Genomic DNA, 23,520 nt, shown 5'->3' on the forward strand with positions numbered 1-23,520 from the left:
ATATATATATATATATTAAAAAAATGAAGCTGACATATGGCACAATCCAAATATATAAGCCCACATACCTCTATCATTCAGCACAAATCCAAATTTTACCATATTTGCAATGTAAAATTTGGCTGCTAAACTATTTATTATGTAAACAAGACTTGCACTTGGTATCCCAAAATTCACATAAAATAGCAACATGTGCAAAAATGTGTATTGTGTACTACTGCGGTGAAGCAGTTGTCACTACTATACAACAGAAAGTTTAAATTGAGCCAAGTAACTTTTCTGGTTTGGCTTACTCAATATTTGTTTGATACTGAATAGGCTGCAATGTTAACTTAGTAAAGCCAGAACTGATGTGTCATGTGTGAATGTGCATATTTGTGTGTGCACTTGACGTTAATTTCATTATATAACTGGCTTTGGAATAAAATTTCAGATGCTAAAACAAATTAATACCATTGGATCTAACAAATGAAACTACTACATATCCATAAAAAAAATAATAAAAAAAAAGCTACAATAATCTCCAGACAGAAAAAGGTGAGAATAACACCAATAAAAAAACGTATTAACTAGAAATCTTCACTCTTGCTATCTGGGTAAAATTTAAAGAGAAGAGAAATCCAAGCTTTTGGCAAAGGCAAGAACAGTAACCTTGTCATAAACTCCTCAAACTTTGAGCTGGTGAGGTTGAGGCTGGACCAGTGTGTGTCAGCTACTGGCTTATGTTCAGGGGGGCCCAGGTACGCCAGGAGGGTGGCCATCTTGTCAAACGGTCTGCGACCCACTGCCTTGTGGTCCCTATGGTTTAAAGTTTGATTACAAGGTTTGTTAAAACTGTATACATTACAAATTTTCCATGCGCTAAACTCTTAAACACTTACCACAGAAAAAGGAAACAGATTGTACCTAGATGGGTTAGTTACTGAAAAACCCCAAGCATACAGACCTTGTATACCTTGCAAATGACTTGACATTCTTTGTATATCTAGAAGCTATTTTACCTGTTGCTGGACAGGTATTGGCCGATTCTTTCCTGGTTGTTCCATAACAGACGGTGCAGGGCGAGCACATTGCCGTCACTGATGAAAGACAGACTGTGGTTCACAGAATCACTTGGCGGAGAATCAGATGCAATATCCAAGAAGAACCTGCCAAAACAAAAATTAGGCATTTTGAACGGCAAGGTTCATAAAGTTTCTGAGAAGCAGATGGGCATTGTGCATTGAACATTGTGTTTCAAGACTCGATAAAATCACAACAGGAGTTTTATGGCCATTAAGTCCATATCTTTAAGTTAAGGACACATATATACTCGCATACCCCTAAAGCATGGCCAAAATTACTTTTAGCAAATATACTCATTTAAAACATAGGTTTCTCTTTCAGGTTAAATAATCAAAAATATTTTGATGTGATGAACATCTAGCACAAATCAAGAATCTCCACTAGAGAGAAACAAAAATAATCTAATATAAGAGAATCAATCAAATACAAACATACTTTCTGGCTGCATCAAAGTTGCTTTTGACAAAATCATTAAAGGGCCGCATATGCTCTTCTTTTGTGAAAAGGACATGATTAGCAATGCTCTGGAGTATCTGGAAAAAAAAAGGAGAAAAAAATATTGTAGACAAATTTTGTATACATAAACATATTGGTATAAATAAACATTTTATCTTGCCAGTTAGTCAACATCCTTCACCACAGATGATGGAAATGGGAGACATGTATAATATCTAAGAACATGGCATTACTTTACTTACCTTAGACATTAGCTTGAGGCCACGCTCGATGCGAGGTGGAGGTTTCTTGTCTAGGATGCCTGCCTCATACGGTGATACAATAGCTGGGTTAATGAAGCGCAAGAACATGGCACTTCCTACTGCACCGATACTGTTCTGAGGAAACCGCTGACTGACCACCTGCACAAATGGATGGAGAGAAACAAGAGGAAAGATAGTTGAGTTCTGGAAGGATGCAATATAAGTAAATGACAGGCAAAAGTCAAATTCTTTCCGATATATCGTTGCCATGATGATTTTAATTCAAATATAACAATACTAACATACATTTCAATAGGTTTAAAATGTAGAAAATAATATTATGAGGAAAGAAACTATGTGAATGGCAGAAGGGAAAAATAATTGATAAATGTGTTTCATGGCAGCAAAAACAGGCTCTACAAGAAAGTAAACAAACAGAGTCATGGGACTTGAAACATTATACAGTGTTTGCGCAGAACAAACTAATATTCAAATGTCAAATGACTTGTATGACGCAAGGATGCAAACTGATGCAGCTCACTGATTATCAACCATTAAAATGTAATGTACACACAGTACTAATAAACATTACCACACTAAAACACAAAATAAATGTTTGCAGAACAGGATGTGACAATGCATAAACACCCTAAAAATAATATTCATGGCAATTTGTGGCCACAATTCCACCACACCTATAATTGATCAATTCTGCCCTAAATTATTTTTAGATGACTGAATTGTTTCTGTCTCAAGTGACTTCAAGTCCACCTAACTAGACTGAGACTTAAAATAGACTATGGAAGATCTCATCTTACTAGGTATGCACCGATACTACTTTTTCCAGTACTCGCCCGATACCGATACTTTTATTTTTGGTACTTGCCGATACCGAGTACCGATACCGATATTTTCATTGCATTTGTAAATTTTTTTAAATATTGGGTACAGAAACCAAAAGGGTATGTATAAGGTTAGTTGGTTAACTTAATTTATCAAATAGATACAGTCAAACCAACATTTATTCAGACACCTTCAACATTTCTCACATTATATTCACTATAGTTTAGAAAATGGTAATAAAATCTGACAAGAACTCAGAGTTACACTGTGTCAGAACAAATTCATCTTGATAATGTTAGATAATTTTGATAGAAAGGTATGTAATAGATTACAATCAACCAAAATAATTCAGACAGCTGTTAGTATGACAGTATTTACACAACTATCAATACTTTGTCAGGCAACCCTTAGCCTCAATGACAGCCTGTAGTCTCCTGGGCATGTTTTCAGTTTTTTTTCCCAGACTCGGTCTGAATAATTTTTGGACCCAAATTTGTATCAATTTTACTGGTAGCATTAGAGCTGCTCCATTGCAGCGGCTTAGTACTGTATCACGTGCTTTGCTATAATAATGCAGGGAACCACTCGTTATAAATCTGCTAACTGTGATATTTTCAGAAATAGAAGCCGCATTTTTTCATCTGAAACATGCTGCGATTTATATTCCAAAGCCACTCATATAATGCAGAAACACTCAAGCAAGCAAAACACACGCAACGCGAGCAGGTATTTGTACTGATGCAGAATGAGATGACAGTAGTACAGCCTAGCGCATTTCACACAGGCTGCTAGATTCACTTTCGCCAGAAAGTCGTGTATGCCTAAGGTTGAAAATACATGATGTTTATAGTGACTGCCCCTATGAATGGTTTTATTTTTACGATTTCGTTTTAATCCAAATGATGCGTGTGCTAAGTGAGTGAACAAAGATCACACAACAAAAGTGCGCTCTCTCTCTCTTTCTCTACCATTAAGTAACTTGTGCATTGTTTTACTTACTTGTTTTTGACATATCCGACCGAACTACAAACTTTCCAGTGATGTCTGTGAGAAAGATATATTCACTCGACAAGCTCGCGCATCTGCGCATCTGGTAATAAAATCTGACAAGAACTCAGAGTTACACTGTGTCAGAACAAATTCATCTTGATAATGCACCGCACTGAATGTTTAACATTATATTCATTGCATACATATACTTCATAGTAGACATCCTTAACTCCTTTCTGCTGTCTGTTGTTCTGTTGTCCGTGTTTCTTTGTTTGAATATGACGCTTATCACATGCTGTGTGGTATCGGCATTTGGTATCGGGGCATTTTAACGAGTACGAGTAGAGGAGCTCAGTATCGGGCCCGATACCAGTATCGGTATCGGTGAATCCCTACATCTTACGTAAACATTTTCTAAGCCTACCACTACTGAGAACCAAAGAATACTCTTTTGCATAAATTTACATAAAAAAAGGAATAATAATCTTGGTAATTAACTGATTCTTTGTGTATCATTTTCAGAAAATCAAAAACTTGACAACTAATGCGTTTACATGCACCAATTTTACATCTAACAATTTCAAAATCTAAAATAAAAATTTTTTTATTTTGTTTTTATATATTTTTTGATAGTAACCAGTGTTTTAATATGAATAAAAAAAATAATAATAATAAAAAAAAAATAATAATAATAATAATAATAATAAGTGACGTGACATGAGGCCAAGTATGGTGACCCATACTCGGAATTAGTGCTCTGCATTTATCCCATCCAAAGTGCACACACACAGAAGTGAACACACACACACACACACACCCGGAGCAGTGGGCAGCCATTTTTTTGCTGCGGCGCCCGGGGAGCAGTTGGGGGTTCAGTGCCTTGCTCAAGGGCACCTCAGTCGTGGTATTTAAGGTGGGAGAGAGGGCTGTACATTCACTCCCCCCACCTACAATCCCTGCCGGTACGAGACTCGAACCCGCAACCTTTGGGTTACGAGTCCGACTCTCTAACCATTAGGCCAATTTCCCTTTTTGATTATAATCAATCAAAAAGACAATTAAAATGCACCATGGCCATGTTGTGATGGTCCTAGCAAATGCAAATGAAAGAAAATGAGGAAAAACAAACAGACAGAAAATTAAATGTGGGAATAATTAGATATTTTACACCATTACATATATTATCAAGCATGCATATGCACCAATGGTTTCTGAAATTGAAAACATGCACAACCACTGTTTTGAAGACGACCCATAAAGCACATGACAAGCCATAGTAACGCCAACATGTTCATTAGACTGTATTCAAGCATGCAAATCACTTAACACCTTCATTAAAAGCTTTCCAAGAAAGACAAGACTCTTCCAGGAGTCAAAATACAGATTCATAATGTTTTCTAATTTAATCTCAGAAAGTTTATAGACTCTCAGAAGGTAGACCTAGTCCGTACCAGGGTAAAGGTCTGCATATCTGAGGATACACTGTCTTCATGTTAGAATAGACCTTAAACCCACACAAAGAAAGAGTCTTCTGCTTTACCGCAAGACACAGAAAAGCTGAACTGATCCAAACTGCCCGCCACCACCGACCCAGTCCACAACAATTGAAAATCAAAGGAAAAAAGGTGATCCAAAGCGGTACAATTATTTTGTTTGTTTAGCTGCTCGTTTTCCACACAATGTTGTGTTAAAAAAACGAAGGTGTCTTCATAAGAAAACAGTATATATTACAAACAATGCTGTTTACACAGGTGTTTCTGAACATGTTCTGGCGAAAAGCAAAATCCCAAAACATGAAAAAAAAAAATCAAACGAACAAATTCATAATAAAAATAAAAAATAAACATAAAAAACACAAACAAACCAAAAAACATGTTGCATTTATGGTATGAATAAACCCCAAACTAATAACAAATGGTAGCTAAAGAAAAAATAAAATGCTAAAACACTTACGGATTTTTTGTTTTCCTTTTTTTCTTTAACAGTGGCTTTATTCAGAAGGGAGTGGCAAGTAGCCTACAGGGCAGAGATGAGCACAGAGAGGTCACAGCAGCTACACAACTGTGCTCAGCACAGCCACAGTGCATACAAACACAATGAAGGAGCAGACAACACAACCACTGCCTTCCTAAGAGCTGACCGTTGAACAATTTCATTCATGTTTATTTCAGTGATTAAGAAACATCGGCTGAAGCTCTCCAAGCACAAAGTAAAGCAAAAGCAGTAAAATGCTACAGTGGAGAAGAGAGAAGAGAGAAAGCTCTCGGCCCAAGCAAACAAAGTATGAAAATATTAAGAGTGTAAAGATATTAGCGATAAGTTAACGCTAGCCGCGGGAAATTAAAGACCAGAATATGTGCATTGCATGTATGAGGACGCAAGTGGACCATGCAGAAGATAGAAGGAAGTGTGTAGCAGGACTGATGGTTGCAGCTGATTTGATAGGATGAGTCATACATTTTTTTTCAGAAAGGAAAGACTGTTTAAATGTGTGTATCTACTAAACGGAAAATTTTAAGAGTTCACTAGCAATGACCTCAAAGCTAACTATATGCAACAAAACTATAATTTCAATTTTATGGGACTTAATAAGCCGAACATCACAACCCGATCCTCGTGATTACAAACAAGACAAGAAAGGCCATGAAAGAAAACAAGAAGAAAACAAAACCACACGTAATTAAGAAAGAAGAAAATAAAAGGTGTTTTGTCATTCAAAGCTTCCTTTTCTATTCTTAAAAAACAACTTTATGTCCACAAGATGGTGCCCTTGACAGAGTGCAGTCACATCAGAGACATGAGAAAGACAGTTGATCCTTTCAAATGAGAACTTGGTACTTTCGGTTCACTAAAAAGATACACTACCAACTACATAACACCACCTTCAATTTCTTTCTATTCGAGTCATAATGGAAAGGAACAAAATTAATTGTTTTTGTACAAAGTGATTTTAACTGTGGGCTGAATACACTGTTTACATTATATAAATGTACCAAACCCCATGTGTGATATATATACAGTTTATTGCAGCTAGGAGAATTGTGATTCTTACCTGCTCATGACATATAAACTTTCGCAATACAGCTTCAAGCACTATCAAAATATATTTCCTGACCAAACTGAATCTGTATGTCTGTTGTTGCATGTACAGCAGCAAATGATTCCGCAGATCTTCTTTGCCATTTGTCGTCATTTTCGGATACATTAAACTTTAATGGGGATACCGGAAGTATGAAGGATTGCCATTTTGCCATTCAAACACAAGAAATTTTAAGACAACAGTAACATTTTAAACATTCTAACATATCCCTTTTGGGGTCATTATAACAGAAAAAGAACATATGATAACCATGATAACCCTATTGGAAACCGGTTACGGGCTGTACATTACTGTCTAAACATGTGGGGTCAGTAAGATTTTTTTTAAAGAAATTAATGCTTTTATTCAGCAAGGATGCATAAAATTTATCAAAAACAATAAAGATTTTCACACTGTTACAAAATATTTCTATTTCAAATAAATTCTATTCAATTCTGAAAAAATGTTTGATGGTTCCCACAAAAATATTAAGCAGCACAACACAAAAAAAAATTATTGTTGAGCACCAAATCAACATGCTTAAATGATTTCTGAAGGATCAGGTGACAGTGAAAACTGAACTACTTCTGAAAATTCAGCTTTGCCTCCACAGGAATAAATTACATTTTAAAATAGAAAATAGTTATATTAAAGGGGTCATATGATGTTGCTAAAAAGAACATTATTTTGTGTATTTGGTGTAATGAAATGTGTTTATGCGGTTTAAGGTTCAAAAAACACATTATTTTCTACATACTGTACATTATTGTTTCTCCTCTATGCTCCGCCTTTCTGAAACGCGTCGATTTTTACAAAGCTCATCGGTCTGAAAAAGCGATGTGTGCTCTGATTGGCCAGCTATACAGTGCGTTGTGATTGGCCGAATTCCTCAAGCGTGTGACAGAAATGTTACGCCCCTCACCATATTGTGATGCCTGCGGCAACCACATGTGACGACCCCAGGCTGGACTCCGCTTCGTCCACGGTGAAAGCCGATCTGATGATCCACCACGCAAAGTTGAAGTATAAATGTTTCCTCAGCGACCAGCACGGATCAGCTCCAGGCATGACGAAGCGGATATCGTCCTCTTTTGGAAGGCCAAACAAAGTAGTTTCGCTTTCACAACGAAACACACAGCGTCTTCACAACATGGCGGCGGCAACAACAATACTACGGCGAGAATAAAAGTTATGCCTTCTTTCTTTGCGTGAACATTTGGGCGGTGTTATGCAAATCTTCCCAGATAGTGACGTAGACATGTGGGGGCGTGTTAGAACGAGCCATTTTAGGTAGGTGTGACTGACTCTTAACTTTTATAAAGAATATATCTTTGGATTTGAGACTTTAGTCTTTGCAACTTTACAGATCTTCTTTATGCACCAAGAGCTTGTAACACTCCAAAGAGAAAGGAAAAATTGAAATCGCATCATGACCCCTTTAAATTATTACAAAATTTCACAACATTACTGTTTTTACAGCATGTTTGTTCAAAAAAATGCAGCTATGTGGAGCATTAAAGACTTCTTTAAAAAACATCAAAAAAATCCTACCAACCCCAGACTTTGAATGTATCTGAAGTGTGTATCTGAAGGAAATGGGGGCATTTAAACTGTCTGATATATTTGTACACAGACAGACAGAGGTGAGCAGTGGTGTGAGAGAGGATAAGAGCAGGGTTAGAAGTGACTGGAAGACTGATCAGTGGATGCTCAAGCAAGAAAGACAGCCTCAGTGCAGTCATTCAGAGGATGCAGTAACGGGTAAAAAAAAAAAAAAATGCAGACTGGCATTAGGCAGTGAACATACCTGATAGAGACAGTGGCACACACTGCGCAGCTGTGGAGGAAACTCGTTTGAAGAGTTGATGATGGCCAGGAAGAAGCGGTCTGTGATCTGCAGCAGGTTCTTCTGGTTCTCCTCCAGGTTCTCTGCTTGTTGGTCGAGCCTAAAGAGAAGAAACGACAAATTAAACATTTGAATGACAATGACTACGTTTACATGCGCACGAATAATGCGATTATTTCCAATAATCAGAGTAAGGACTTAATCGCATTATGTTTACATGGCAAGAGCAAAGCTCTTCACGCCCGTTTAGATGCAATTTCCATTATTCTTATTATTCGCTAAGAATTGTAGTTTATTTTTTTTACTGCCGTTATTCACACACCCCACTGCACAGCACAAATGATGGACTCAGAAAGAGCAGGTGTGTTACTGGCCGCTGTTTTAATATATTTACGTCTAATGCAAAACACGTTTGTATGGTTGTATTACATGCTTTTTTGGTGCCATAGAAATGTGTTGGCAATTTGTTTGCCTACGCTGCCATCGCGTTCGCCATTTCTGGATGACGGTAAAGAACAGACTGGTGGCAGCGAGTTGTGTTTTCCCCAGAAATGCAATGCTTTCTTCCCCGCCATCGTTTCTAATCTGCGTATTATTACAGGTGCGCGTCACGTCATTCATGTATGTCACAAGCACATGTGCACTTTGGTCAGAGCAGCAATGCTGCGATTAAGGTGTTTACATGCCTGTATATTTAAATTAAAATCGATGTTATCGATTATGCTTGCTGCGATTATGAGTTTAATCAAATTATTTAAATCTAAGTATTGCGTTTACATGTGGTAAAGTTTAATCATAATATTCCCAAAATCTCATTATAATCACATTAAGAGGTTGCATGTAAACGCACTCAATGATACAAACCCATCTGTACTTTGAAGAGTGTTCAAATGTACATCATGGAGAACTTCTTTAAAGGGGACATCGGACATAACCACCACTGCCATGTGTGTATCCGGTCGCAAAATGCGGCGAAAATTCCTACACAACGGTAATAGTGTGATTAAGGTGTGTACATGTCTATACTGCACTTCAATAATGTGACTAAAATAGGAATACTCCACATGTCTTAATTTGATTTGTGTTTACTTCGAGTATGACTTCAGACGGATTAAGGTAATCAAAAATCTCTGTTTACATGGTAGATTCTTAATCAGAGTATTATCTTAATCGTGTTCATATCGGAATATTGTTGTCTATGTAAACGTACTCAATGTCTTGTGAGCAATGCAGGTGTTTTGTAGTTGGATGTAAAAGTGAACATAAGAGTCTTAATTTTCTCCCGACATCAGAGCCACTGTGCACACATTAATTTTGTTTTTGACGGTAACGCGCCACCAAATACACAAAAAAAATGGAAGAGAGGGGTGGAGTGAGCAGTAGCTCATTTTCATTTAAAGAGACATGCACCGGAACGGGTCGCTGTGAACAAAGCTGTTTTTGACAAGGTAAAAGGGGTGTTGTTTTACACAACCACTACGTGAGGGACAGCGTACAGTGCGCGTGACGCAAATTCCGTCATCAGAATAGTACGCGCACCACCCGATTTTTGTAACCGCATGTACTTTGTATGCGCAGGTCGCACATGCGCATTTAATTATTTTTGCAGTAATCAGATGTTCCACAAGGTGGCAACACTGTCCCAGGCCGTTGTTTCACAGTAGTAAATGAAAAGATACGGAACAACAAAATAGCAAAGACTGCAACAACAACAGACGGCTGCAATGACAAGCGCTTGTGAGCAAGAGGGTATGAGATAGCTCAGCTTTGGTTTAAAAGAGTTATTTGTTATCGGCCATAATTTATGGGGGGGAAATAGAAAACAACAAAAGGAAGTACACTTGGGGCTTGAATAATCATACCAACTTATGGGCATCCAATGTCCCCTTTAAGGGTGAAGTAAAAGCTAAACAGTGTTAACAATATAAGTTTAACTAGGTAATCTTGCCTGGTAGGGTCTACTTCAAAACTGATTTGCTGCCACTCTGGCGTGGTGATGATTCCTCTCAACAGCGGCTCCAGAAGCTTCTGCAGATATGCAGCGCCATACACCTGCAAACACAGTCAGATTTTAAGTGCACATACACTACCGTTCAAAAGTTTTGGGTCAGATTCGCCATCACTGAAATAAATTAAATGTGCCATGGCTGACATAGTTTCATGTTACCTTAAAGCAAAAGGTCATAATCTTGCTGGCTAGGCTGTTTCCTCTAAAGAGGGTCTGCATAGAGTCAGCCAGCTCCACCTCTTTTGAGAACATGTTCCATAGCAGCTGATACAGCAGATGGCGAGAGTCGAACAGTGTCACCAACACCCTGGCCAGTTCATCCTGAAAACCATCAGAACCTTGAGCACAACAGCTCTCTAATGACCAACAATACACCCAATATTTCACTCTCTGAGCAAAACAGAGTTAATTAGATAGTTAAATATGTATGATTGCCTTTCTTCTGTGTATTTTGAAGAACGCTGGGAACATTGGACCCCATTGACTTCCACTGTATGTACCAAAAAAAAAAAACCTTTCTCATGGTGACATGTTCACAAAAACACAGCATGAGAAAAGATAAGAAAAGTTGTCAGGCTTTAAGCCCCTACACGTATTATAAATGGCATTAAACTGCAAAGACGATACCGGGTCAGACATTTGACGTCATCGTCTGCTGCTTGATTAGAGATTCCCATCACCCAGTCTGTGAGGTACTCCACCATTTTATTTCTAAGAAAAGCAGCAAAATCAGACATCTCATAACCTCACAATTCACACACTCAATCATCAAAACAAATTGGCAATTTAGTTTGTTTAGGGTCAGTAAGATTTTTTTTTTTCAAATGAAGTGTGTGTATATATGTATGTGTATATATATATATATATATATATATATATATATATAATATACAATGATAATATTTATACATTTATTTATAAGTAATACGGATCATTTGTCAGTTGAGTGAAACCTGATTTTTGGTCTTTGTTAAAATGCCTTAGCTGGTACTTAGCTAAACTTGGGTTCTACAGCTTTCGAGTTGTTGGCATGTTGCTGTCTTGTTTTCACTGATGAGGTCATTTTCTAAAGGTCCTTATATATATATATATATATATATAAGAAATGCACTGATTGCAATTTTTTTGGGGTCATTTCCGATTTTTTATAAGTGTGACCTGTCAATACAATTTTTTTGCTGATTCAGATATTCTAACAACTATATAATTGACAGCATATACAAACAAAAATCTACTTTTTTCAATGCAAAAAAAATATTTACATTATTAAACATTACAATTTTAATTCACCCAATCTGGACTAAGTTACAGATGTTCCCTCACTTGAACATCTCTCAAAATAAAGTGCTCTGTGACTAGAAAAAGGTAGAAAAAACAATTAACTGAAAATGAGTTGCTGTATAACAAAGCAGATGTAATTTCTAACTATGTTTATAAATGGTAATTTTTTCCCTAACCTTATTAAATGTGTCATCTTTCACATCAAATTGTTACATTCTTTCAATTAATTTCAACTGTAGATTTGTTTCCACTCAAATGAAATCAGTATCAACAAACTCCATCTTTCCACTGAAGGAAACAGAAGCTGCATTTGAAGTGGCATCAGATGTATTTACGCAGAATGTTTAATGAAGCTGAGGTGCCATAAATGCATATAAACCGCAAAATTGCAAATGCATAAATAATTTTAGAAGATTAATGTTTTAAATAATTTTTTGAACATACAAATTAGAAATGTTGGGAAAAATGCAATGATACTTTTAAAAATGGGGGAAGTTGTGGCCTAATAGTTAGAGAGTCGGACTCATAACCCAAAGGTTGTGGGTTCGAGTCTCGTGCCGGCAGGGATTGTAGGTGGGGGGAGTGAATGTACAGCGCTCTCTCCCACCTTAAATACCACGACTGAGGTTCCCTTGAGCAAGGCACTGAACCCCCAACTGCTCCCCGGGCGCCGCAGCATAAATGGCTGCCCACTGCTCCAGGTGTGTGTTCACGGTGTGTGTGTGTGTTCACTTCTGTGTGTGTGCACTTTGGATGGGATAAATGCAGAGCACTAATTCCGAGTATGGGTCACCATACTTGGCCACATGTCACGTCACTTCAACTACGGAAGTTCTAAGAGGTCATGCATTAAAACATGAAACAGGGTGGTTTTAATGAGTGAGTCATTTAGTCATTAATTCAACTGATTTGTTCAAATGGCTGATTCATACAGAAACGTCTAGTAAATGTCTTTATGTATGGGTTGTATAAAATTAGTGTCACATTGCAATCGTGTTGATAGTTGGGGAAACACTTGGACGTGTAACGTTGCTAACATGTATCATATATCGTAATAATATTTCACAAAATAAATGCAGCCTTGATAAGCATAAGAGCAAAAAACTTCAATGTTTTTTGTTTAAGTTTACCTGAATTTCATCTCTTGGCAGAAGGAGAGATCATCCCTGCGTTCCATCATCACCTCCACTAGCTGGCACAGCTTAGTTTTGATCTGAATGGCATGGACAACATTCCCTAAAATACGCACATACCTGAGGATGACCGAAAAAGGAAACAGAAATAGATAGGGAGCATTAAGAAAAACCTTTTAATGGAAAAATAAACTTCTTAATGCTCTTTTCATTAAATCACCAACCATCCATGCAAATCCAGTGTTTATACTAACATTTTTAAGTGTGAATCAAAGTCTCACCTAACTAGGTTGAGCATCATGGTCTCAATGCTGGCTTGACCGAGGTGCTCTGAGCTTCCTTCAGTGTGACTGTCAAGCAGGTTCTTCATGATGGCGATGGTCTGCTCTACAAACAGTGTGTTTGTGTCTGTAATGGGAACCTGAAGAAGAAAATGAGAACGTTTAAGAACAAAGACGCCAGCACAGAATGTGGCTGATACTTATGCAGAATGTGACGTGATGCTGATAATATATAAAATTTTATAGTATTTACAAAAGATTCCAGTGTGTTAGAAGATTCTAGATGAAATAGATCACCGAGTGCTGATTTGATGGTATTTAAAAGGAGTGCATTGTCTGGATTGATCTGACAACGTTGGTATTCTGCCACCTTGTGTCCAAAACTATACATGACCGCTATTTTGTGAAGAGATTTGAATGCTTGATCAGTTGAGTAATTTGTTGTATTTTGTTGCCAGTATGTTGTAATAGAAAATTAAGCATACTTTTAAGAGCATTTTTGCATTGTGGCTTTTTCATGACAATTAGAGACATTGTTGTACTTAATTTACGTTAATTTATATATATTAAATAAATATGATAAAATATTTAAATATGCTATAAATATTTAAATATACAAAAATAATAACAAATATAACCATACACATATATACAAAGATATTTAAATAACAACATAAAACCTTAAAATAATTTCTATTTTATTTATAATAAAACATTTGTTTTATTTGAGTGCAATATTAACCAGTTCTTCGCGAGAATGATCTTTATGCTCTGAATGTGTTAAATTACACCTCCACATATATGAAATAAAAAATATAAAGTGCACTACTTCTAACACAATATCTAATCCTACAGCTGCATCTCAAGGAGTATCATCTCTTACCGGACCCTGGGTCTCAAAAAACCGTCCAATGCTGTTGCGTAGCTTGGTGAAGAGCATGGGGTAGAGAGCTGGACTGAGCTCCAGTCCCACAAGGTCTTTGATGTTGGTGCGAATCTGCACGCCCACCTTTTCATGTGTACAGACCATGAGACCCAGCAGACGGTCCAGAAACCTGTTAAGAGACGTCTCGCTGTTCACCTCACAAGAGCCCATAGAGATCATGGAGCCCTTGCGTTCGGTTAGGGGGCCCATAGGAGGGCTGTAGGTGCCTAGGCTAGGGGTGCTGCGCTGCTGGAGACAAACACCCCCCAGGGCGCACAAGAAACCGGTCATGTTGATCCACTCCTGAGGACAGAGAGAAAAATAGCTGGTAGAGGGGGAAAAATTATATATTTGACTGATTAGTGTTCTTTTAACTACCTGTCCATCTTCCACTTTGTTTTTCGGGTGGTTGAGTATGTGTTTAGTAGCTTGCTCCCATTTTGCATGTGTGTCTTCCCATGCCTAAGATTGAAAAAGGTCAAATTTGAGACAACTAAAATTAATAGAGCTGCTGCAATGGATCTCAATGATTAGCAATTAATAACTGAAAAAACAAATGACAAATAAGATCACATAAGTTGACAAATTTAAATCTTTACCTCTACATTTCCAGCTGTAGGGTGTTTTATCCTCCTTAACAGTGCCATAACTCTCTTCTGAAGTGTGTTGCGGCCTGAACGCACAAATGCACATACAAATTGAAGGTTGTTTTATTTTGCAATGAGACCAAAAAAATAAAAAAAGATACAAATTATGATTACTGATACAAAATTATGATTATCAGTATCAAATGCCATATTCATTGCCAAAAATAAATATATTAATTAATTTACTAAATATATTTATATTGCCACATCAGTATCAAATGCTATTTTCTTGGCCACAAAAAATAAATATATCTCACAACATAACAAGAACTATACATGATCTTTCAGAGTAGTATTTGATAGAAATTCTAAAAAATTTTCCAGGTGAAACATTTCACAAAACCTCAGACCACAAGAACAGTCCATGTTCACTTCAGTGGCTTTCAAAACTAGCTGAATTTATGGGGGGGAAAAGACAGTGTCCCTAAAGCTTAAAGCTGTCAGTCTAATCTAGAGACTGTTGTAATAACCACTAACCTGTAGCCATCATATTGCTGACAGAGGCGAGCTCCATAAAGGTGTTGTAGTTGGACAGGACCGTGTGCACAGGCAGCTCGTCCACACTGCAGCGGATGTCCGCCTCCTCGCAGAGATGCCGGAAACAGGACATGGCCACCAGCACAGCCTCTGCGTCAGGGCTCCACAGGAAGGTGTAGAGACACACCTCCAGCTTGGTCTGAGCCTGTTTGCTGATGAGAATGAGACTGCCCTGTGTGGCACACTCCTGCACACCAATGAGACATGAATGAGCACATTTTATCAGAGTGGATCATTGTCACAGATTTCAGGATGATTTTATCATACATTTAGATGTTCATGTTTAGACAGCATGTGTGTTTACCTTGTTCTTTAGGAGAAACTTGTTTCTACATAAGAGAATCTCCCTGAGCCACTTCAGTATCTCTGTACTGTTGATCATCTGATGTCCAATCAGCTTCTTGCAGATCAGAAATAAGACCTGGGAGCTGAGAGGGGAGTAAGGAGAATATAGTCAGATAATCTTTCCACTTGCCAACTTAACAACCTCACCCAATCTTTTTATGCCCACCTGATGTCCCAGAAGGTCTCAATGGGTGCGTCAGGGTTCCACAGCTCAATAGTTTCTGGCTGATGTAACACCAACAGTGCCTGGGTGAGAATACAAGAATGAGTAAAGGAGATGTCTTTATTCAAAAAAAAAAAAAGCACAATCATAAGAATTCAAAGTAGCAGTGTTAGTATAATTTATATGCTATTAAGTATATATTTTTATTTTTTATTATGTCCTTTTGTCATTTTAATAAAGTTTTGTTTTAATATTCCTATTAAGCTTTAATTTCTTTTTATTTTAGTTTTAGTAGAATCTTATATTTAAATTGAATGAATCTTTAATCCAAGTAGAATCTTATTTAAATGTTATTTTTTATAGCTTTATTTCAAATAAGAAAAAAAACGTTTTAGTTTTTGGTTAACAATACCAAATTAGAGGTTCAAAGAACGTCTTACCTCCATGGCTTCCTGTGAAAACTCAGCACTGTGGTTGAGCGGAACCAGCTGGACCAGACCTTTGATGAGCTCAGCTGTGCTGTTCTGGATCTCTTGACCAGGTTTCCCTGGGTTCTGATGGTGAGAAAATGCAATTAGTGGAGTCAAATTTGATAAGAACCATCCTTAAACTACAAGTCTATTGCTAAGCTTAGATATTTAAACAGACCATTGTAGGCCAAATCACAGTTCATATCAAATCATGTTAAGGAAAGACTGTGAAAAAGAACCAGTCTTTTTCAGTCAAAAAAAAAAAGAAAAAGAAATAAATACACATGTAAATCCTAATCGGGATAATCCAGGATTTGAACCAGTCAGAAAACACTAACACAGTTGGATTAGAGCATTTTATCAGAATTAAAGGAGCAAGACGTCAAAGGTGACATGTTCAACTTTCCTGACATTAAAATACTTTTTCCAGCCCTAGCCTAATACGCTGCGACAACTCTAAGATAACTTACTTAAATACGAAAGGTAACTAAATGACTATTTCATACATATTACTGCCAAAAACTCACGTGCAGCATTAATTTGGGGTCAGCGTGGATGAGTTTGACCAGGGCCAGCAGCAGAGAACGCGAGTCAAGGTCAGTGGACTTCTCCTTGAACTTTAAACTAGTTGTCATTTTCTCTTTGAATGTCAGACTCTGCAAGAAAAAAAAGCAACTTTAACACCAAAAAAGGCCAGTGTTTTTCTATACATCATAAACTGTATGGATGATTATGTGTCTTAATGTATAGCATTAGTGTGTGTCTCACCGATGTCATCCTCAGAGGTGGATGGGCACCAAGACTCTGAACCACTCGGCCCAATGTGTCCGCAAACATGGTGCGCAGTTCTCCTGAGTAGCAGTAGATGGCGTCAATCTTCGGCCACCAGTCCAGGTGTGACTAGCAAGCACATGAATGTGAAACGTTAAAGTCCGTGTAAAGCAATATTAAATATGTGTTCTGAGTTTGTCACACCACAGAAAAATGTGTTATTAACAACCCAGCCAAATCTGAATGATAAAAAAAAAAAGGCAAGTGCATAGGTTATCAAAACCTTGAAAAAATAAGCAGTATTCTCTGCTCTCAAACACTGGGGGCATGTCCGCTGTCTGCACTGAAACCAGGCCCACTTGCAGGAAAGCTGCCGCCTCTCTCAACTGTCAAATATTGCTACAACCTCAATAGATGCTCCCTCTAGTAGCTTAATTGGATTTACACAGCCAAACATGCATTTACGTGACGAAAGCATAGCTAGCTAGCAAACTGTAGGCTGTAGTAACAAACGGTAATGACAGTAACTCGAGACTGAGCGGGCAAACCACTGATGCTAATGAAATCTAGTTGTTATAGTGTTAGGGGTGGGGCCGTGCTCAGTCGCTCCAGTGCATCATCGAGACATGATTTCAGGCCCGCCCCAAAAAATCCTGAACACAAAAATGGTGAAAAACTGTTTAACGGTCTAACTCCACAATTCAGTACTACATAGTTCACATTATTTGTAACATGTTTATAATGAGTTTAGAAACAATTCTCTGAATTGCCTTTACACTGACTTTAAAAAGCAATAAACCGTTTCATTGTTGCAACATGGAAGTTGCTAGAAGGCATTCTTAATGACGGATCCACTAACATTATTGGTGGGCTATGTAAATGGCCATAAAAAAAATCTGATCATGTATGGCATGAATTGCTGGTAAAAAAAAAAAGAAGATTTTGACAAGAAAGCATTTTTTTGCTGCTAAAAATTAACATTATTCATGTCTGTATAGAAATTACAGCATCACAAAATGCATTTTATCATGAACAATAATCAATACTCTCACAATCGGAGATCATTTATTTGCATCATTGGTCTATCAATTAGAATTTAAAATTGCTTCTCATTTGCATAATACTTTAATAATTTTGCATTGCATGAATGTCTATAAAGAGATCATACTTACATTGGTGATAATTTTGTGCAGGGAGTTTACCAGGACGAAATGGAAGGTAGGAGGAGAAGTCGAGGCCAGGCATACCTAGCAAAGAATTCAATTTATTAAAATAAATAAATAAATATATATACATACATATATATATATATATATATATATATATATATACATATATATATATATATATACACATATATATACACATATATATATACACATATATACATATACATATACATATATATGGCAATGATGGTTACAGCAATGATTTAAAGTTGGTCTTGAAATGGATGTTGACTAGCTCAATATGCTGCGATAGTAATAATATTACTAATATAAATATTAGTGCTGTCAAACGATATTAATCGCATTCAAAATAAAAGTTTTTGTTTGCATAATATATGTGTGTGTTCTGTGTATATTTATTATTTATATATAAATACACATACATACAGTATATATTTTGAAAATATTTACATGTCTATATTTATATAATTTATATTATAAACAAATATATTTAATATCTAAAAAAAAAATCTGAAATACATGCATGCATGCATATGTGTGTGTGTGTGTATATATATATATATATATATATATATATATATCACAATTAAAAGAACCAAAGACTTAAACTACTTCAGTCTGTGAGCACTGAATTTATTTAATACATAAGTTTCACAATTTGAGTTGAATTACTGAAATGAACTTTTCCACGACATTCTAATTTATTGAGATGCACCTGTATATACATAATAAATATACACAGAACACACACATATATTATGCAAACAAAATTTTTTTTGGATGCGATTAATCGTTTGACAGCACTAATAAATATAAATATATTATCATCTTATAAATATAAAATTACTAATATAAATATACATTTTATATAAATATAAAATCTTTGGTTACTGATTGTCTACTATTTGCTGTAATCTCCTTGCAAAATGCTTGACACTCTAAGATTTAATAAACAAGCTTGCCTTAAAATGCTGGTTGTTACGAGGATTGACGCGATAACATGACACAAAGCAGTCAATCATCAAATCCACATCAGCGCTCTGGCAGCCCGCACCCCTCGAGAATGGCTTAGTAGGGTTAAACAGAAGACCCTGGGAGAAAAGAGAGAGCAAAGTTACACAAAACTACAAACCCAATTCCAAAAAAGTTGGGACACTGTACAAATACAAGAATAAATGTTCTTCATTCCCTTCAGACATGTATTGCTCTGTAATTGTTTACTCAAAAAATGGTCCTCCTCACCTTAAGGTCCATGACAATTGACTGAACTAGGAGAAAGATGACAGAATTGTCCTCCCAGTTGATGTAGGTGCAGGCTTTGCATAGTTTGACGCATGCGACGGCCGCACTCTCTGTCAACTGTCTGCTGCCGCTGTGTTGTCCCAGAGCCTTCCGCAGACTGTCCACAAAGGACTTCTGTTGAAGACAACAAAACAGCTAGGTTTGTCTCCAAAAACATTTGCATGCACAAAACATATGTCTGTGATTGGTTCCAATGCTCAACTTCAAAATAAAAGACTTTGGAAACAACAGGAGTTAATAAAAGATGCAGGAATAGAAGTCTAATTCACTGTGTGACCTCTGACCTTGTTAGCTTTCTCCTCCCCCCCTACTTCTTTGGTGATGCTCTGAGTGATCTCTGGACAGAGGATGAGGAGGATGATCTGTAGCGGCCACACAGCAGCCTTTCTCTTTGCACTCTCTGCAAAACTGTCCACCAGGTCGAACAGTTTTTCTGCACAGTCTGCATACACAGAAACACCCAGTTTAATCTTTACACATGTAAATTTGGACTTCATCAAGCAATCTAGTAAACAATTCAAGCTGGATATGAGTTATGGTGTCACTAACCAGCCATATCAGCCTGCGGTCTCTGATAGAGCATAGTGAACTCATCAGGGTAGTGCTCAACCCAGTTCCAGAAAGCCTGACACAAACATATCATTTATCATTTACTATTATTACCTTCAATAAGATGAGAATTCTTCAAGCAAGAAATAAATTATTAATCTATTGTACTGTTTACAAAGCACATACCTTTTCCAAACTGCTGATTACTGCAAGCTGAGCCGGCTTTTTCAAAGATTTGAATTTAAGTACTGTTTCTGAAGGGAATATGCAGGAAGTTATCAAGCAGTTTAAGACCATATATTTATTTAAATAAATGTATTTTAAATTATTTATACACTACATATTTATTTACATTTATTTGTGGCTTAATACTTGTTCTGTGCCATATTTTGATTCTGATTTTAACTGTGCAGCTTTAGACTACCCATATAATTAATCATCAACAATAGGGCCTTTTGCACCGCTTTAGTTCCAGAACTAAAATGTACAGTACTAAAGTACTGGGACGATTTTGCGTGAACTATTTCCCAGTACTATTTAAAGGGTTGCATTCGCACCGAGAGTGTGTACTAAGAAGTGACGTAAGCCGGTCGACAGCGTCGTCATTTGTGCGCGGCGTTCAACAACAGAAACAAAGAACAACATTAAAAACAGGAGGATGGAGGACGCTGTGCTCGGAGCTGTGTTTTTGTTGTGTCTCACGGGTTTCACAATAATGGACATGGAAAGTCGACGTATACGTAAAGCGATTGAAAGAACGGAAAGGAGGACTAAGAATCTCCAACGACAACTGGCAGTGCTACATTTGCTACAAGTGCCTGCACTTCAGCGTCCGTCCATCTATCGCTGTTCTCCATACTTGCGAAATAAGTTGACAATGTTTACAGTACATTTACACGGCGTTTTAAATCATGGCGGATGAGGGTGTTTTCATACGCGTTTGGCCAATCAATGTCTACTTGCGTCACGATTAGTACCAGTTGTGCTGGTTAGACCCTGCTCTGAAGTAGGAGCTAATTTGGTTCTCGAAAAAGGCAGTCCGGTACTAAAATCGCACCCAGTTCCGTGGTGCGAAAACGCCAAAAAGTGGGTAGCTCCACAATTAGTTCTGGTACTATGAAAAGGTTCCCGCGGTGCGAAAGGCCCTAATATACTTTCAGAATACTGAAGCAATAAAATCTTAATAAATTAGAGCATTCTTTACCTTGTAGGAGTCTCTTTAACTTGGAACAGTCTACGTTGATATACTGGATGAGTTCAATGTCATGGACATCCACTGTGTCCTCTGTACAAACTGTGAGCTCTTGCAACCTATGAGGAGACATTGGTACATTAAAGTTAATAATTTGTAAAACCTTTAACTGTTCAATTTGTAGTCAAACAAGAAAAACAGCCCAGCATTTATACAAATTACAAAGACTTGTAATTATTAGTTAATATGGGGGTATTTGGGGGGCTGATTCACACAAAGAGGTCCTAGAACAAAGCCCTGTGGAACCCCTCAGTTTGTTTGAGAGGTACCTGGTGGAGATACGACTGAAGACGGCATTGAAGTTGTTGCAGCTGAGAGAGAAGAGCACGGCAGAGGCAGAACTGCGCAGCTGAGCAGCGTGCTGCTGGCCCTCACGGTACGAGTGCAGGAAGTGACAGATTTCAGGGAGCAACTGTTTTACCAACATGGCCTCATCCAGCCTCAGGCAGTCCTTGGGTTGCTGATGATGGACACAAATACACAGTATACTTTATTATTTCTATTCTCTCTTTTTTATTTTTACTGTGTGCTGTACCATACTGTGTTTGTAACATTTAATAATATCTACTGTGTTGTAAGCTGAAAACCAGACTAAAACTACAGAGAGTAGAAAGCGCTTCAGGATCAGCAGCATGCAGGAAAGGGTAAAGAGAACAGAAATGAAATCCAATGACAGAGCACCGAACTAACACATTAATGGATCAATGTACTGCACGCACACTGGGTCAAGCTAAAAGCCCTAAATGTGTAACAATGGTAGATGGGAAGTTCTATATTATATGGCAAAACTTCATGACTGCCAAAACTAGTTAAAGAATAAAGTGTTTAGTTGTCTTGAAGGTCCTCAAATTTTAGTAAACATTAAATCCTGAACAGCATGGAAGAAAACTTTTTTTTTTCTCTCTCTGTACGTATACCTCCCCATCTCAATGACATAAAAGGAAATGACAAAAATAATTTTGCAAAAACAAAAGAGGACAGTGAACAGCTGTGTAGCATCTGGGCAAGCGAAAATTAATAATCTATACAGGAAAATCCAGACAATCTCAAGACGAGGAAACACCTGCAAATGTAATAATCTCCTTACAGGGCCAGTTCAGAGCCATCTGTCTGTGAGTAAAAGCTTAGATTTAATTGTTTTACCAGGGCTCTGTGTCTAAGACTTCATGAGTACATGAGCAATCATAAAACATTTCAGGACAGTTTCTGCTACCTCTGTCCCTATAATGTAATTAAATCCTGAACAGCATGGAAGAAAACTGTTTTTTTTTCTCTCTCTGTACGTATACCTCCCCATCTCAATGACATAAAAGGAAATGACAAAAATAATTTAGCAAAAACAAAAGAGGACAGTGAACAGCTGTGTAGCATCTGGGCAAGCGAAAATTAATAATCTATACAGGAAAATCCAGACAATCTCAAGACGAGGAAACACCTGCAAATGTAATAATCTCCTTACAGGGCCAGTTCAGAGCCATCTGTCTGTGAGTAAAAGCTTAGATTTAATTGTTTTACCAGGGCTCTGTGTCTAAGACTTCATGAGTACATGAGCAATCATAAAACATTTCAGGACAGTTTCTGCTACCTCTGTCCCTATAATGTCCCTATAAACTAAAGTAATTTAAACTCATGTTACTCATTAGCTAGCAAACTGAAATGACTAGTCATTTCACACTACTGTTCTTTTGTAACATTATAATACTGTTAAAGGGTTACTCCACCCCAAAATGAAAATTGTCATTAATCACTTACTCCCATGTCGTTCCAAACCCGTAAAAGCTTTGTTCATCTTCGGAACACAATTTAAGATATTTTGGATGAAAACCGGGAGGATAGTGACTGTCCCATTGACTGCCAAGTAAATAACACTGTCAAGGCCCAGAAAAGTATGAAAAACATCGTCAAAATAGTCCATCTGCCATCAGTGGTTCAATCTGAACTTTATGAAGCGACGAGAATACTTTTTGTACGCAAAGAAAACAAAAATAACAACTTTATTCATCAATTCGTCTCCTCCGCGTCACCATAGCGCCATTCTGGAGAGTATCCACTGAACGTAAACTGCGTATACTGTTCTACTTGTCGGTGTCAGCCGCACCACACGGATACGCTTTCTACGTTCATTTTCACTGATTTTAACGAATA

The 23,520-nt window shown here is 37.3% G+C and overlaps 2 protein-coding genes across 3 annotated transcripts in view; both read right to left on the bottom strand.

Annotated features, from left to right (window-relative positions):
* LOC107592925 (neurofibromin-like) overlaps positions 1-10,845 on the bottom strand; it is a 13,255-nt gene extending 2,410 nt beyond the window's left edge. Inside the window, exons 1-8 of one of the 2 annotated variants that reach the window (XM_016282508.1) lie at positions 10,689-10,845; positions 10,470-10,573; positions 8,483-8,621; positions 5,550-5,612; positions 1,764-1,922; positions 1,501-1,598; positions 1,002-1,148; positions 652-798 (exon numbers count right to left, since the gene is read on the bottom strand). In XM_016282508.1, the coding sequence (XP_016137994.1) occupies positions 652-798; positions 1,002-1,148; positions 1,501-1,598; positions 1,764-1,922; positions 5,550-5,612; positions 8,483-8,621; positions 10,470-10,573; positions 10,689-10,781 (950 nt within the window). In that variant the 5' untranslated portion in view covers positions 10,782-10,845. The remainder of the gene's footprint in view (positions 1-651; positions 799-1,001; positions 1,149-1,500; positions 1,599-1,763; positions 1,923-5,549; positions 5,613-8,482; positions 8,622-10,469; positions 10,574-10,688) is intronic. The other variant, XM_016282509.1, reaches the window with a different exon arrangement.
* Positions 10,846-10,912: 67 nt separating this feature from the next.
* Positions 10,913-23,520, bottom strand: part of LOC107592960 (neurofibromin-like) — a 23,827-nt gene continuing 11,219 nt past the window's right edge. Inside the window, exons 4-24 of the mRNA XM_016282548.1 lie at positions 21,645-21,835; positions 21,328-21,434; positions 20,310-20,377; positions 20,124-20,199; positions 19,859-20,016; positions 19,515-19,688; positions 19,235-19,363; positions 18,255-18,329; positions 17,080-17,211; positions 16,839-16,967; positions 16,282-16,395; positions 15,845-15,924; positions 15,638-15,761; positions 15,274-15,520; positions 14,749-14,822; positions 14,528-14,611; positions 14,108-14,452; positions 13,225-13,364; positions 12,941-13,063; positions 11,157-11,240; positions 10,913-10,919 (exon numbers count right to left, since the gene is read on the bottom strand). Coding sequence (XP_016138034.1) covers positions 10,913-10,919; positions 11,157-11,240; positions 12,941-13,063; positions 13,225-13,364; positions 14,108-14,452; positions 14,528-14,611; positions 14,749-14,822; positions 15,274-15,520; positions 15,638-15,761; positions 15,845-15,924; positions 16,282-16,395; positions 16,839-16,967; positions 17,080-17,211; positions 18,255-18,329; positions 19,235-19,363; positions 19,515-19,688; positions 19,859-20,016; positions 20,124-20,199; positions 20,310-20,377; positions 21,328-21,434; positions 21,645-21,835 — 2,661 coding nt within the window. The remainder of the gene's footprint in view (positions 10,920-11,156; positions 11,241-12,940; positions 13,064-13,224; positions 13,365-14,107; positions 14,453-14,527; positions 14,612-14,748; positions 14,823-15,273; positions 15,521-15,637; positions 15,762-15,844; positions 15,925-16,281; positions 16,396-16,838; positions 16,968-17,079; positions 17,212-18,254; positions 18,330-19,234; positions 19,364-19,514; positions 19,689-19,858; positions 20,017-20,123; positions 20,200-20,309; positions 20,378-21,327; positions 21,435-21,644; positions 21,836-23,520) is intronic.

The sequence above is a fragment of the Sinocyclocheilus grahami genome, unplaced genomic scaffold (assembly GCF_001515645.1).
Source record: "Sinocyclocheilus grahami isolate Dianchi unplaced genomic scaffold, SAMN03320097.WGS_v1.1 scaffold161.1, whole genome shotgun sequence".
In the NCBI taxonomy this organism is placed as follows: domain Eukaryota; kingdom Metazoa; phylum Chordata; class Actinopteri; order Cypriniformes; family Cyprinidae; genus Sinocyclocheilus; species Sinocyclocheilus grahami.